Source organism: Aquarana catesbeiana, linkage group LG01 (genome assembly GCF_042186555.1).
Source record: "Aquarana catesbeiana isolate 2022-GZ linkage group LG01, ASM4218655v1, whole genome shotgun sequence".
Taxonomy (NCBI): domain Eukaryota; kingdom Metazoa; phylum Chordata; class Amphibia; order Anura; family Ranidae; genus Aquarana; species Aquarana catesbeiana.
Window position 1 is genome coordinate 190,156,944 of NC_133324.1, and position 16,504 is coordinate 190,173,447.

General features: G+C 43.6%; 1 protein-coding gene across 5 annotated transcripts in view; it reads left to right on the forward strand.

The window, feature by feature from the left end:
• Window positions 1–16,504, forward strand: part of APC (APC regulator of WNT signaling pathway) — a 215,289-nt gene that overhangs the window by 79,565 nt on the left and 119,220 nt on the right. For all 5 annotated transcript variants that reach the window (XM_073624614.1, XM_073624616.1, XM_073624618.1 and 2 more), the window contains one exon: window positions 13,509–13,661. In XM_073624614.1, the coding sequence (XP_073480715.1) occupies window positions 13,527–13,661 (135 nt within the window). In that variant the 5' untranslated portion in view covers window positions 13,509–13,526. The remainder of the gene's footprint in view (window positions 1–13,508; window positions 13,662–16,504) is intronic.

The window sequence follows — 16,504 nt, forward strand, 5'->3', positions numbered from 1 at the left end:
ATTTTGATAGCAAACCTTTTCTTCCATTTTAAATGTTCTCTAAGGTGAAAGTCTTTATCTATTTTTGATGTCCGCTTCAGCCGCAAAGTTTTACAGGCAGCTATTTTAAGCTACCTGCAGTCCCATGTTCTTGTTGGGCCTGTTGGCTTATGTTGCCTACCCCTCAGTTGGACTTCTTTCGGTTTTGCAGATGTTGAAGAAACATGTGAAGAGAGAAAATAGGATGTTTGTACTCTCTCTCATATCTTATGTTATGTTTCTCCTTTGGGCAGCAGTATAACCCAGATATTCAAGAATCCTGTGTTCCTCAATTGACTTTGAAAAAAAAAACCCTCTTACAGACAGCTTGGGGACAATCTGGTTAGGTCACTGAGCTCTGTGAGTGTGGTTGGAGATTGCAGGGAGAACGGCATGAAATGTAAAAAAAATATTTAGTCTCCCTTCCAGGGCTCAGTGATGGCCAAACCCCACAGCCACCTCATGCCAACCCTCAGCATTCCCGGCCACTTCATGCCTCCAGTTGACGCACTCTGCCTTTGATAGACCCTGGCCAGCTGCCTCAAATCTCCCACTGACAGATGACCTCACTCCCCCGATCAGAGATGGCTCACCCCAAGCCACCTCACACCACGCCCTGCTAATGGACATCTCCCTGCAGGTTGCCCTAAACTCCTTTTGACGTACCTCTCCACCCACTAACAGACATCTCCCACGCATTTACCCCTCAGCAACCAGTCACCAGCACCGCACTTAACTCCTGCACATACTCCCTGCTGCCACAACCTTCCTCTCTTGCAAAAACTGGTGACTGTCAAACCCTTCTATCTTGCATATTATGTTGTAATACTCGTCTCACTTCTCTCCTTTTGCATACTGTCCACTGTCTACCCACTGCACTTCTCTCTAGCACATACTACCCACTGTATACCTACTGAACTTCTCTCTAGCACATACTACACACGGTCAAGCCCTCCATACTGGTCCCTGCCATACCCACTGCACTTCTCTCCAGCACTTAGTATTCACTGTCATGCCCTCTATACTTCTCTTCGGCACATACTGTTCTCTACCATACCTTCTGCTCTCCTTTCCTGCACATACTACCCACTGTCATGCTATTCACATTATTCACCAGCATATTTTGCCCCAGAACACTTGAGCAGTGTTTGGATTATCCCTAACCTTTCCTGTTTACAATACTTCTGCACTGTGAGTCGTCATTGTTTAATCTAGTTCAAGCACACCAAGTCATGCTTTTTACTCATTTAAATTTGTGAGTTATGAGTAAGCATTTTAAATGGTTAACTTTTCCTGTGTCATCCAGTAAATCTTTTTAAATTCTCAGGATTAAACTGGTCATAGATGAGCAGTAGTTCAGTTCTTGGTCATCATTCTTGTGCTTAGGACACCAAGCTCCCCTGATGTCGTTACTGGGGCACTTCATGAACACTGCTGTAAATATCACTATTAGTCCTTCAGAAATCTGATTGTTCAGCAGTGCATTGTACTTTATTTCCGCTTTGACTCAGCCTTCCAGGAAGCCTGCCGGCTCATTTAGTTACCTGATCCTAGAGAGTCACTTGCAGGATGTGGAGCAAGGGGTCTTTACTGAGCAGCACAGTATAAAAATAGCCTCACTCTGTGTTGTGCTACAAGGCTGTTAGTAGATAAAGGCATTAGCTGGCTTAATTAACATGTAAGTAAAGAACAAGGTCATGCTTTTTATCCATAGCGTACGAGTAATGTTTCCTTTTTTTTTTTTTTTTTTTTTATGCTCATTTTAGTCAAATTGTTAGTCAAGTGGCACCTTTAAAGCGGCATTAAACCCAAAACAAAAAATGTAATCTATTGGAGTTTACCAATCCTTAGATTAGGGGGCGGCATTAGTTCTTTTTCCCTGTTTTCACCTGACCTGTATTAGCGCTACACCACTGGGAATGGAAGAGCACAGAGGGCACCTTTTGGAAAGCAATATTGTTAAATCTGGGGGAGGGTACTGTTGGACGAGCAGATTTAGACACTAACAAATTAAAGCCAAACACTAGCTCAAACTCCAGTTACACAAGCAGTTATAGCAATTGTTTTCTGTTGGGATACAGGTTGTATATATACACACACACACTCTCTGCATCCGGCAGTGATCACAGCAGGTAATCGCTGGCTGTGCAGAAAGCCGCCAATGGCTTCGGCCACTGGTAAACTGTCATTATAGTGCACGGGGCCGGCAGCTGCACATTGCCACTCTTACCTGCAGTTGTTAACAAAGGATTTGTGCCACTACAATTCGCATTGGTCTTAAAGTGATAGTGAACTGCCAGAAAACCCAAAAGCAATGGGCCCCCTTGCAAGTTTAAGTCGTCATATACTAGTATGCACTAGTACTTTGACAGACTTGCCTGTACCTGGAGCCCTCCAACGCAGCACTGTCACGTCTCCCAGGAACTGAGAGGCATAGAGGAGCTCAGCTATGAGGAAAGATTAGAGGAACTGAATCTACCGGTGTTCCCTCTTAAGAAGAGGAGATTAAGAGGGATACGATCAACATGTACAAATACATAGGTGGTCCATATAGTGAGCTTGGTGTTGAGTTATTCACTATAAGGTCATCACAGAGAACAAGGGGGCACTCTATACGTCTAGAGGAAAAAAGATTTTATCTCAAAATACGGAAAGGTTTCTTCACAGTAAAAGCCGTGAACATGTAAAATAGACTCCCTCCAGAGGTGGTTCTGGCAAGCTCAGTAGATAGCTTTAAAAAAGGCCTGGATTCTTTCCTAAATCTACATAATATAACTGGGTACTAACTAGAGGTCGACCGATATATCATCGGCCGATATTTGGCTTTTTTTACTTAATCGGCATCGGCTGATTGTGCTGATAAAAAAAGCCGATTATAACTTCAGCGGAACTTGCAAATGACTTCTGTAATAGAAGTCAATTGCAAGTTGTCTGAGGGTTTCTTCTCTCCTCCTCTGGGCAGCCAAGTCTGATAAGAAGATACATTTGTATCTCTTCGACTCTGTGTGTAGAAGTTCTCAGTTTAACCATTTAAAGACTAAATCTTTTTTGACATTTGTTGCTTACAAGTAAAAATTCTGTATTTTCTGCTAGAAAATCACTTGGAACCCCCAAACATTATATATATATATATTTTTTTAGCAGAGACCCTAGGGAATAAAATAGCGGTTGTTGCAATATTTTATGTCACACGGTATTTGCGCAGCGGTCTTTCAAACGCAATTTTTTAAAATAAAATTAAAAAAAAAAAAAATAAGCAGTAAAGTTAGCCCATTTTTTTTCGTCCAAAAGTTTTGGTTACCTGTTTTTGTGTATTTAATATTTAAGATATAGTTTTTTTTTTTTTTTTAATCTAAATTATACATACAAGTGAACTGATTGGAGGTTTGTTTTGTTCAATAAATGTTTAAATGTAAAAAATTTTCTGTATCACTTATTACTTAAGGTTGCTTTCACACTGGAGCGGGCAGGCGTTGACGGTAAAACGCTGTTAGTTTTAGCGGCGCTTTACCGTCATTTTAGCGACGCTATTCGGCTGCTAGCGGGGTGCTTATAACCCAGCTAGCGGCTGAGGAAGGGGTTAAATGCGCCCCTGAAGTGCTGCTGCCGAAACGCTTTGCAGCCGCTTCGGCAGCGGTGCGCATTCATTTCAATGGGCAGGAGTGGTGGAGGAGCGGTATACACCGCTCCAAAGACATCATGCCAGCGCATCGTCTCAGTGTGAAAGCACTCGGGATATCACACTGAGACTGTAGGGAAGCCGTTTTACAGGCGCTATTTTTAGCCCAAAAGCACCTAAAAAAACGCCCCAGTGTGAAAGGGGTCTAACTGTTAGATTTTATGAGATGAAGGGGGAAAAAAAAAGAAAAAAAAAAAATCGGCCTAATATATCGGCCCAAAAAAATCGGCATCACATATCGGCCATCGGCCACCGCGATTTCTAAATATCGGCATCGGCCAGAGAAAAACCCATATCGGTCGACCTCTAGTACTAACATTTTATAGATAAAAGTTGATCCAGGGAAAAATCCGATTTGCCTCTTGGGAATCAGGAAGGATTTTTTTTTTTTTTCCCCTGCTGTAGCAAATTGGAGCATGCTTTTGCAGTTTTTTTGCCTTCCTCTGGATCAACAGTGGGTGAAGGATTGTGTATATGGGATTGTATTTTTATTTATTTATTTTTTTGGTTGAACTAGATAGACTTGTGTCTTTTTTCAACCTGACTAACCATGTAACTGCCATCTTCACCCGATCTTCCTTCCGAGTTCGTGCACTCTGGCTGTATGAATGGCCGGGGCTGTGATGAGACCTCGGTTCCAGCACGGAGCTCTGAAGGTCCAGAATGGTATGCCGTCCCTTCAGAGCGCATGCGCTGGTGACATCACTGGCTGCAATTTGTGTGAATATCTCCTAAACAGTGCAAGTTTAGGAGATATTAACACTAGGGGTGCACCAAATGGGTTTTTTGGTGCCGATACCGAAAATGAAAAATACACTGGGCCGAAAACTGAAACCAATATTGAAAATGACCGATACCGAAAATGACTGTTTTTAAAAAATATTTTTATACAGGAGATGGTCAGAGACTGGGGACATGCTACAGGAGATGGTCAGAGACTGGGGACATGCTACAGGAGATGGTCAGAGACTGGGGACATGCTACAGGAGATGGTCAAAGACTGGGGACATGCTACAGGAAATGGTCAGAGACTGGGGACATATACACTAGATGATTTTTCCTCTTAAGTGGGATTTTAAAGGGCGGAGGTCTCAGAAAAGTATAACAGAAAATATTAAAAAATATATCAAAATTTTATTGTATCAAAAATTTAAAAGTATAACATATACTAAGGCACATAAATAAAAACAAATATGGATGCCACAATTTACAAATATTGATAATACAACCAGGATATACACGCCAAGTCGACAGAGCTACACATAACCCCACAGAGGCTGTATCAGCAGGAGCTAATTGACAGTGCAGGCCCAACGCGTTTCGAGGTTACTACCTCTTCTTCAGGGGCTGGAGGTGAGGTGTATATCTGTCTGAGGAACAGTATTGTGGAAAAAAAAAAAAAAAAAGACAGAGAAAACACACAAAGAAAAAATGTTATATATCAAAAATTAATAATACATATATACAACTGTTTACATGGTAAAGATGTAATATTGTAATAAAGAAGTATTCTAACCATGCTATTACGAGATCGGCATCACACGGCATCCAATTTGGGCAAGGGGGAGGAGGGGAGGGAGAGTGTGGTTAGCCACCAGGGTCCAGACCCGAGAGCAGCGCCGCTGCCGCGAAACCAAGACCGCCAGCAGATCAGGACCGGACACAAAGGGCGTCACGTCCGTCAGCTGAGTGTGTAAGTTCTCTAGTCAGCTAAACAACAAAAAAAGGGGGGGTATGTATACAGAAAACGAGAGCAAAAAGAGCAAAAAGAAAAAGGCTCTAGTGGTATATTAAATAAGAGGTTCCCCCCAATGAATTTGAGGGGGGAGAGACTCTAATGCGTATTTAATTGTACATACCTTTTGTCATATGGAAACTAGGGTTGTCTGTAAACTGACTCCCAAAGCAAATATCCAGCACCTAACAACACCCCAAATATAGGAACTATAAGGGGTACTATTGGTGCATAATGAACAGTTGGTCCCTGTGCTGACTCGCATATAGGTTTTGTCTGTAGTGGCTGGTGGATCTTCAATACCACAATTCAGGAGAAATTGGCAGAAAAACGCCTATGTTCAGCAGCTGCAATGACACAAAAAAGGAACGTATGTTCCAATAATAAGTAAGGGCTCTTGGATCTATCAAGGAGCATAAGGTATAATATTATCTTTCAGCTCCATCGGCAATACTGGTGCTCAGTATGTATATACATACCACAGCTCCATAAGCCATTCAAAGTACAGCTTAATTGTGGATGTAAGGAAAAGGGTTACATTATTTACCTTAGACAAGTCAGAGCAGCTGCACCATGGGTTCTGTGTCCTCCCAGTGTGTGAGCTGACAGTCTAATGTGTGGTTTAAATAGTGCTACTTGTTAAGAGCACATGAGGCACAGCTGACTCCACTGGGAGCAGCATCATCACTCACAGGAGGAGCTGCCCTCCGAGTCCCCGGCGCGCAGACCAGCCCCCCCGCCCCACACACGGGTCCAATCCAGGAGCGGATTACATCGCATCCTGGAAGGGAGACAGGACCCGTGCTGGGAGGGGACTGGCGTCCACGTCAGGCACCCGCGGCGCGCAGATCGCCATGACAACGGGATAAACAAAATCCCGGTCATAGGCGATCATGTGCAAGGAGGCCGAGCATTGCCAGACTAAGGGTGGCAGCTTCGGCCTCCGTGCGCCGAGTGTCAAATCCGACCGCTGACAGAGGAGGTCCCCCACGCAGCAGCGCCCACAGATCCATATCCCCGATGGCATACACACCTCCAGCCCTCAAGGTGAAACACAATACCGCGGTATATAGGGATGTGGGCTGGTTGTCTCCTTCCATAAAGTTCTTGTCACCACCATAGTCTCTAAGAGACTGGGGACATGCTACAGGAGATGGTCAGAGACTGGGGACATGCTACAGGAGATGGTCAGAGACTGGGGACATGCTACAGGAGATGGTCAGAGACTGGGGACATGCTACAGGAGATGGTCAGAGACTGGGGACATGCTACAGGAGATGGTCAGAGACTGGGGACATTCTACAGGAGATGGTCAGAGACTGGGGACATTCTACAGGAGATGGTCAGAGACTGGGGACATGCTACAGGAGATGGTCAGAGACTGGGGACATGCTGCAGGAGATGGTCAGAGACTGGGGACATGCTACAGGAGATGGTCAGAGACTGGGGACATGCTACAGGAGATGGTCAGAGACTGGGGACATGCTACAGGAGATGGTCAGAGACTGGGGACATGCTACAGGAGATGGTCAGAGACTGGGGACATGCTACAGGAGATGGTCAGACTGGGGACATGCTACAGGAGATGGTCAGAGACTGGGGACATGCTACAGGAGATCAATGCAGCCTCACCAGTGCCTGTCAGATGCGGCCTCACCAGTGCTCATCATGCAGCCTGCGCTTGCCCCTCAGATGCAGCCCAACCTGTGCATGTCATGAAGCCTGCCAGCTCCCGAATCAGAGCGGCAATCTGTGTGCCACGAAGCTGCATTTGAATTGCCCGGGTCGCAGTAACGATGTCCCGCCTCCTATAATCACGTCACACTGATTCAATGTCCCAGCATTGGATCAGTATGCTGTCTGTCACAGGAGGCGGGACATTGCTACTGCGGTCTGTGTAGTTAAGCTCCGTGACACACTGAGATTGCGGCGAGGGAGAGAAGAGCGGAGATGACTGCGCCGCGCCAGAAGGACACCCCCGTAATGGGCGGCACCAGGGTCGCGGCCCCGCCACCATTTTCGGCACCGTTATTGGCGTGAAATGCTGAAAAGGCCATTTTTGGCCGATATGTTTCGGCGGCCGAAATTTCGGTGCATCCCTAATTAACACTGTACCTACAGGTAAGCTTTATTATAGGTTTACCTGTTGGGTACAAGTTCAAAAGTGACGTTTAATTCCACTTTAATCGTTGGTGTGAATTTAGCCTAAGAGAACACCGTAAGTGTAGGTGCACCTATAATGAATGGCTGCAGCACATATTTCTTTAACCATTTCAGGCCCGGAAGGATTTACCCCCTTCCTGACCAGATCACTTTTTGCGTTTCAGCACTGCGTTGCTTTAACTGACAATTGCGCGGTCGTGCGATGCTGTACCCAAACAAAATTGAAGTCCCTTTTTTCCCACATATAGAGCTTTCTTTTGGTGGTATTTGATCGCCGATTTTTATTTTTTGCGCTATAAACAAAAAAAAGCGTCAATTTTGAAAGAAACACATTATTTTTTACTTTTTGCTATAATAAATATCCCCCAAAAATATGTAAAAAAAAAAAAGATTCTTTTCCTCAGTTTAGGCCGATATGTATTCTTCTACATATTTTTGGTAAAAAAAAAAATCAAAAAAATCACAATAAGCGTATATTGATTGGTTTGCGCAAAAGTTATAGCGTCTACAGAATAGGAGATAGATTTATAGCATTTTTATTATGTTTTTTTTACTAGTAATGGCAGCAATCTGTGATTTTTATCGTGACTTCGACATTATGGCGGATACATCGGACAATTTTGACACATTTTTGGGACCATTGGCATTAATACAGCGATCAATGCTATAAAATTGCATTGATTACGGTAAAAATGTCACTGGCAATAAAGGGGTTAACACTAGGGGGCGATCGAGGGGTTAACTGTGTTCCCTGGGAGGTGATTCTATCTGAAGGGGGAGGGGACTGACTGGAGGAAGTGACAGATCGTGGTTCCTAGCTAATAGGAACACATGATCTGTCACTCCTGTCAGAACAGGGAAGTGTGTGTTTACACACACTCGTCCCTGTTCTGTCTCTCCGGCTCTCGTGGCCGGCGGTCATCGCGACTGTCGGCCACGAGCATCGTCACCCCCGCTGTGCAGCGGGTGTGCACGGGCTGCTGGAGGCCTGCTATCCTGACCCCACGAGCCGACGTATAGCTACGACGGCTCGCGCAGGGGAGCCAACCCGCCGCAGTTTAACTGCGGCAATTGGTCGGGAAGCAGTTTATATGCATTGGATTTCACTTTGATGTAGGTTCAGAAAATTTGAGACTTAAATGTGTTTTTTTATGTAACGTCTCCATTTTCTGTGCATTGCTTCTCTGCTTGGGAAGTTTTGGTTCCCGCAGGCAGATTATGAAGGAATGACTGTGCCACCCAGCACTGTATCTATTTTTCTAAATCCCCAGTCATCTTTTATTGCAGCTACCCTTGTTCTCTCACTCTGTCCTAAATTTGAGAGGATTGCATGTCACAGATAAATCTAGGATTTACGGATTATTTAGCACAGCACATTTCAAATTACAGTTTCTAAGCCCTCATTTGAAGCGGGTAATTTCAGTTTCATGTCAACAGTGGCCTACTTTACAAACATTGAGGGGCAGTGTATTTATTAACCCCAATGATAATCTTGGGTAATTTTAGAATAAACTCCATTCATGAGGAGGATTCGGGTAGGCTTTGGTGTCTTGTATTTCATTAGCAAGAAATGGTAAGTGAACAACAATTTCTGCTTATTTACATGTATTACATTCAGGCTTGAAAACATGCAACCTAGAGTTAACTTTCTGTAAATGGAGTGATTCTAATGCCCACACCCTCACCTATGTACCAGTGCTTCCACTAGTGCTTATTCACTTGTAGCATGTTGTGATTGGTTAGAAATATGCGACTCTGAAAAAGAGCACAGTGCTTTATTTGGTTCACAGCCTTGGAGCTGGTGTTTTGCAGCTCTGCAGCCATTGTTCCCTTGAGACAAATTGGGGGGGTTGACCAGTTTCATGTGAATGTACCAGAATACATGAATTGCTCTTCTCTGCAACCATGGCAACAATACTCTGTACAGGATTTTACAGACTTGTCATCTCCTTGCTCTTGTTATATGCTCACTGGCGTTGATTTACTAAAGCTGTAGAGTGCAAAATCTGGCGCAGCTGTGCGTGGTAGCCAATCAGCTTCGGACTTGCGCTTGTTCGAATAAACTTTGACAAAAAAGAAAACCTAAAAAGCGGATTGGTTTCTGTGCAGAGCTGCACCATATTTTGCACTCTGCAGTTTTAGTAAATCGACCCCACTGTGTTTCTCAGATGTATGCTGCATAAGCATCACCTATATTTTTGCTCTTCAATACGAGCATTTCAGTTCTTTAGGCACTTGTGTAAAAAAAAAAAAAAAAAGTGGCCCCTGAGCTTGTGTGCCGGCCATCCTAGTAAAAATGTTTCATTCTCTGCCTCCCCACACCCCTGCAGCAGTAATCTTCTGACTCTGCAGTTGCTGATAGAGCTTCTGGACTTGCCATAGGCACTCGTCAAAGGTTTTGTATATGTCCACCATTTACGCCCCCCTCCTCCATTCATAGAAGCTGTACTGTAGCTTCCATCAATGAAAAGCGCACTGATTGGAGGAGGCAGACCTTTCTTTCATCTGCCCATCCTCCATAGAAAGAGCGGTTTATTAACCAGTGGCTTTAACTCCCAGAGTACCAAAAGGTTACTGTGGGGGTTAGAGGAAGGACATTTTTATACAGTGCCTTGCAAAAGTATTCACCCCCCTTGGCTTTTTACCCATTTTGTTACATTACAGCGTTTAGTTCAATATTTTTTTAATCTGAATTATATGTGATGGATCAGAATTCAATAGTCTAAGTTGGTGAAGTAAAATTAAAAAATATATATATATATATATATATATATATAAAACTTTTTCAGAAATATAAAAATTGTTAATTATGTGCGTATGTATTCACCCCCTTTTGTTATGAAGCCCATACAAAGCTCTGGTGCAACCAATTACCTTCAGAAGTCACATTAGTGACATGATGTCCACCTATGTGCAATCTAAGTGTTACATGATCTGTCATTACATACACACACCTTTTTGAGAGGCCCCAGAAGCTGCAACACCTAAGCAAGAGGCACCACTAACCAAACACTGCTATGAAGACCAAGGAACTCTCCAAACAAGTAAGGGACAATGTTGTTGAGAAGTACAAGTCAGGGTTAGGTTATAAAAAATATCCAAATCTTTGATGTTCCCTAGGAGCACCATCAAATCTTTCATAACCAAATGCAAAGAACATGGCACAACAGCAAACCTGGCAAGAGACGGCCACACAACAAAACTCACGGACCGGGCAAGGAGGGCATTAATCAGAGAGGCAGCACAGAGACCTAAGGTAACCCTGGAGGAGCTGCAGAGTTCCACAGCAGAGACTGGAGTATCTGTACATAGGACGACAATAAGCCGTACGCTCCATAGAGTTGGGCTTTATGGCAGAGTGGCCAGAAGAAAGCCATTACTTTCAGCAAAAAACAAAATGGCACATTTTGAGTTTGCGAAAAGGCATGTGAGAGACTCCCAAAATGTATGGAGGAAGGTGCTCTGGTCTGATGAGAATAAAATTGAACTTTTTGGTCATCAAAGAAAATGCTATGTCTGGCGCAAACCCAACACATCACCCAAAGAACACCATCCCCACAGTGAAACATTGTGGTGGCAGCATCATGCTGTGGGGATGTTTTTCCATCAGTCGGGACTGGGAAACTAGTCAGAGTTGAGGGAAAGATGGATGATGCTAAATACAAACCTGTACCACTCTGTGTGTGATTTGAGGCTAGGTCGGAGGTTCACCTTCCAGCAGGACAATGACCCCATACGCACTGCTAAAGCAACACTTTAGTGGTTTAAGGGGAAACATGTAAATGTGTTGGAATGGCCTAGTCAAAGCCCAGACCTCAATCCAATAGAAAATCTGTGGTCAGACTTAATAATTGCTATTCACAAGCGCAAACCATCCAACTTGAAGGAGCTGGAGCAGTTTTGCAAGGAGGAATGGGAAAAAATCCCAGTGGTAAGATGTGGCAAACTCAGATACTTATCCAAAGCGACTTAGAGCTGTGATAGCCGCAAAAGGTAGCTCTTCATAGTATTGACACATTGACTTTTTCTGTTATTTTGTCCTATTTGTTGTTTGCTTCACAATGGAAAAAAAAAACATCTTCAAAGTTGTGGGCATGTTCTGTAAATTAATGATGCAAATCCTCAAACAATCCAGGCAACAAAACACGAAAAATGAAAAGGGGGATGAATACTTTTGCAAGGCACTGTATATGCCCCACCCCCTCCTTACTCGACTCGCTATTATTGACAGCAGTGGGAGCTATTGACTGTCTCTGAGCCTATTAGAAGGGGGAGAGCTGAGAGAGACACTGCTCTAGTGCACATTGCTGGATCATGATTGGGCTCATTTAAGTATGGGGGTCAGGGGGGTGCTCTCAGGTTTTTTTTTTACCTTTTTATTGCAGAGACCTTAAAGTGGTTGTAAACCCTTACAACACACTTTTACCTACAGGTAAGCCTAGATTAAGGCTTACCAGTAGGTGGTGTAAATATCTCCTAAACCTACACGGTTTAGGAGATATTTATAATTCCCCGTACAAGGATTTCTTCTTAGTATATTAGTTAGAGGAGACACCCCTTGTGATGTCATCACCCCATAATGCACCGGGTGATGTAGTAAGTGAGAGTAAAGCATGGATATCAACCCTTTAGGGCCTTGGGACCGTAATAGGCCAATGAGGGGGTACTTTAATAGCTTAGGGTCTTGGGAACCAAATTGCACTTGTAAGGCGTTGTGTTCTCCTGGCAGGGAACGGGGAAAGCCATCCCGGCCCGCGAGCACACAGTGTTTACTGCTAGCAGCTATAGCCGCTAGCAATAATTGCATGTAAAATCTGACAGGCTGGTTTTACACAAGCTGATCTATACGTTCATTAGTACATTCAGCCTGCCCAGAAATCTTGGCCAGTTCCTGCTGAACTGGCCGAGATTTGAATAGTCTGTGGCCGGCTTTACTTCTGGCAGCAGAGTTGTAAATATTTGTAAAAAAAAGCCCGTGGGATAATTTACATTGCATACATAGGTAGCCAAAAGGACATAGGATTCCATTATCGTAGATATACGACAATGTGTCAAGCCCCTCTACTGCCAGAACTAAAGCCGGCCATAGACTATTCAAATCTCGGCCAGTTCAGCAGGAACTGGCCAAGATTCAAACCATGTATGGGCAGGCTGAATGTACCAATGAATGAATGAATCGACCAGCCTGTCAGATTTTACCTGCGATTATTGCTAGCGGCTATTATAGTTGCTAGCCGTAAACGCTGTGTTCTCGCGGCTGAGATGGCTTCCCCCGTTCCCTGCCAGAACACATTGGCTCTGCGGGAGGTATTCTCTCATCTTCCTTCATCATAGTGAACTTGTCGGTGGCTCCCTGATATGACTAAGCATTATATTGTGTGAAACTAGTTAACATCCTTGGAATCCTGTGCAAATCCAGATGTCATTTTTGCAATAAAAAGCATTATACGGGATCCGATTACTGTGTGCAGCCATCTCCTATAATTTCCTTTGTCAGTGTTGAGGTGGGAATTTAACGATTTTTCTCAATTGCTCAATCTATGGCCGGCTTTAGAATTGGGGAAGGTAAACCATTGGCATAAAGGGGGATTATTCCATAGGGGTAATTCTAGGTAGATATCCCTCCATACAGACCATGCCAGTGATAAAATGGGGAGTCTCACTCTAGGTAGGTGGGAGAAGTGTGCTTCAAGGTCCACAAGGAGACTACCGACTTGAAGGATCCAATCACATTATGAATCTGTTTATATTTTCATCATCAATTTACTTTTGATTCAACAGCTGAACTTGCTCTGGAGAAGAGCAGAGCACAGTTTTTTATGGTTGGCTTCATTCAGTTTGTTTGCATGTTTCATATCTGTGTTCTGTCATGATGACGTTGTGTACAGTCACTAATTTCCAGTTTTGTTACAGGCCTGGGGGTAGCCCAGCATGGCTGCAGCTTCATATGACCAGTTGTTAAAGCAAGTGGAGGCTCTGAAAATGGAGAACACAAACCTTCGTCAGGAACTAGAAGATAATTCAAATCACCTAACAAAGCTAGAGACAGAAGCATCAAACATGAAGGTAATATTGAATTTTATTTTTTATTTTAAACCGCATCATTTTATGATTATTAGTGTGAGTGTTTTAGAAAGTAGTGTGTGTTTTGCCATTGGTAAGAGTAATATTTTCTGTAAGAAGGAAGCGTGTAGGATATGCTGGGAATTCAGACAAGGTCGTTAGAAGACTGAATGCTCTAGAGTAGAGGAGCCGTTTGGAAGATTTATAGACCAAATACTGAAGCTTTTGAATATGCCTGTAGAAATATCTGCAGCAGGGCAAGATGCTGGACAGAGTTTACAAAAAGATTGTTGACACATGTTAGTGAACTTTTTTCTATAACCTAAGCATGTAAGCATAGTAATACAATCACAACCCTTTCTTTTAGCTGTTTAAAGAAGTATTAAACCTAGAATAAAAAAAATGTAATGAACAGTATATTACAGCTTGCCAATCATTGGATGTGGTGGCTACATTAGTTTTTGTTTTTAGGCCTCTTCCCTCTGGTTTCACCTGGTGATCTGGCCAGTACCACACGTTGGCCTCTTTCCCTTTCGTTTGTCTGTTTTTCATCCATTTGTTAACGGATTAAAAACAGACAGCGGTGTATTCCTGTAGACTTCCATTTACATCCTGGGTGGACGTCATATGATTGTTCTCACGCGCCTGAGGGGGTGCGCATCGTGGCGATCGGTGGTGCAGTGTGTCAGTCTGACACACCGCTACCCCGATTCCAGTAAAAAGCCTCTGATAGAGGCTCTTTACCACGTGATCAGCCGTGTCCAATCACGGCTGTTCACGATGTAAACAGGAAGAGCCGTTGATCAGCTTTTCCTCACTCGCGTCTGACAGAGTAGAGGAGAGCCGATCGGCTGCTCTCCTGACGGGGGGGGGGGGGTCTGCGCTGATTGTCTATCAGCACAGCCCCCCTCGGATGCCCACCCAGGACCACCAGGATGCTGCCAGGACCACCAGGGATTGGCACCACACTGGACCACCAGGTATGCCACCCTAGACCAACAGAGAAATACCAATCAGTGCCCAGGCAGCTGCCAGTCAGTGCTCATCAGTGAATGCCTATCAATGCCATCTATCAGTGCCTCCTATTAGTGCCCATCAGTGCTGCCTGTTAGTGCCACACATATGTACCCATCAGTGCCACCTCATTGGTGCCGCCTTATCAGTGCCCATCAGTGAAGGAGAAAACTTATTTCCAAAATTTTATAACAGAAACAAAAACTTTTTTTTTTTTTTTTTTTTTTCTTCAAAATTTTAGGTCTTTTTTTTTATTTGTTTAGCAAAAAAAAAAGAAACGCAGAGGTGATCAAATACCACCAAAAGAAAGCTCTATTTGTGGGAACAAAATGATAAAAATTCTGTTTGGGTACAGTGTAGCATGACCCCGGTTTTGTCATATAAACAGTGACAGCGCTGAAAGCTGAAAATTGGCTTGGGCAGGAAGGGGGTGTAAGTGCCCTGTATTGAAGTAGTTCAATCTGATTTTTTTTTTTTAATTTTATCTAAATATAGTTTTCTATTTAAGATGCATTAATAATTTAGTTTATTCAGCATGAAATGGAGCTTAGTTATGTAGCATGAGGCTGTATATTCAGCAATATTTACATTTTTGGTAAACTCATTTAATGAATCCAAGCTCTGCAAACTGAGATGGCATTCACTGCAGTAATACATTCACACAGTGGCGTAGTAACCATGAGATGAAACAAAGTTCAGGAATATGCCTTTTCCCATTGTTTTGCAAATCTATGTACACTACAGACTGTATGATTGAATCGGTTCTGATATCGCTGTTTTACTAACCTGACAGCCTATTATTCTAAATAGGAAACCTTCATTTTTTATTTTTATTTTTTTGCAAATATTAAAGATTCTAACTACCAACAATAATTAAGCCCTTACATTTAAAGAGCACCTACCATTCCAGATCCATCATGGCAGCACCTGTTAGCGGGCATCCACTCACATGCTGCCGCCACGTCCCTCACCTTGTTGTGTCACTGCCGCATCACCAACTGTCCCATTAAAGTGAATGGGACTGTCGGTGAGTCAACAGAAGCTCAGAGGAGGAGCCGCTGCGGGACAGAGATGACAGTTGCTCTTCAACCACTTGCCGACCTGCTCCTGTACATATACGTCGGCAGTTTGAAGATGGATATCTCGGTAACGGCAGCAGCAGCTGCCACCCTCTAGTAGGGTGTTGTATAGACACTGGTCTCACCTGAAGATTTTTACTCCCCTGAAACACTTTGCCCAACAGTATTCTACTGATGAAAGTTTCCTACTTAAGTGGACGCTTCTTGTGGTAGATCCTGCCATTTCTTAATCTTCCACGGAGGCCATGAGGGTCTTGTTATCTCATGTTCAAAGACCTCGTAGACAAGAGCTTTAAGGATCACTTTATAGCTTTTTCTTGGTGAGTCCTGTCATGCAACCTGCAGCTGCTTCTATGGCAGTCTCCCAAAGATTTGCTGTCTGGACTACACACAGGACCTGAAATCCTAGTTCCATACTTTACAAATACCGCTGTCCACAGTTGGTCGGGTCTTTTTACCTACAACCTTACACTACTGTGTGAATGGCTTGGCAGATACGCTTATTCATTAATTACAGGTACGTGTATAGCGCTGTCAATTTACACAGCGGTTTATTCACATCAGTCCCTGCCCTCAAGGAGCTTACAAGGTCCCAAACTCACATTCATACATCCACAAACCAGGGCCAATTTAGACATGAGCCAGTTAACCTACCAGCATGTCTTTGGATTGTGGGAGGTAAGTGGAGTACCTGGAGGAAAACCAGGCACAGGGAGAACATGCAAACTCTGCGCACACTTTATCAGTTCTCCA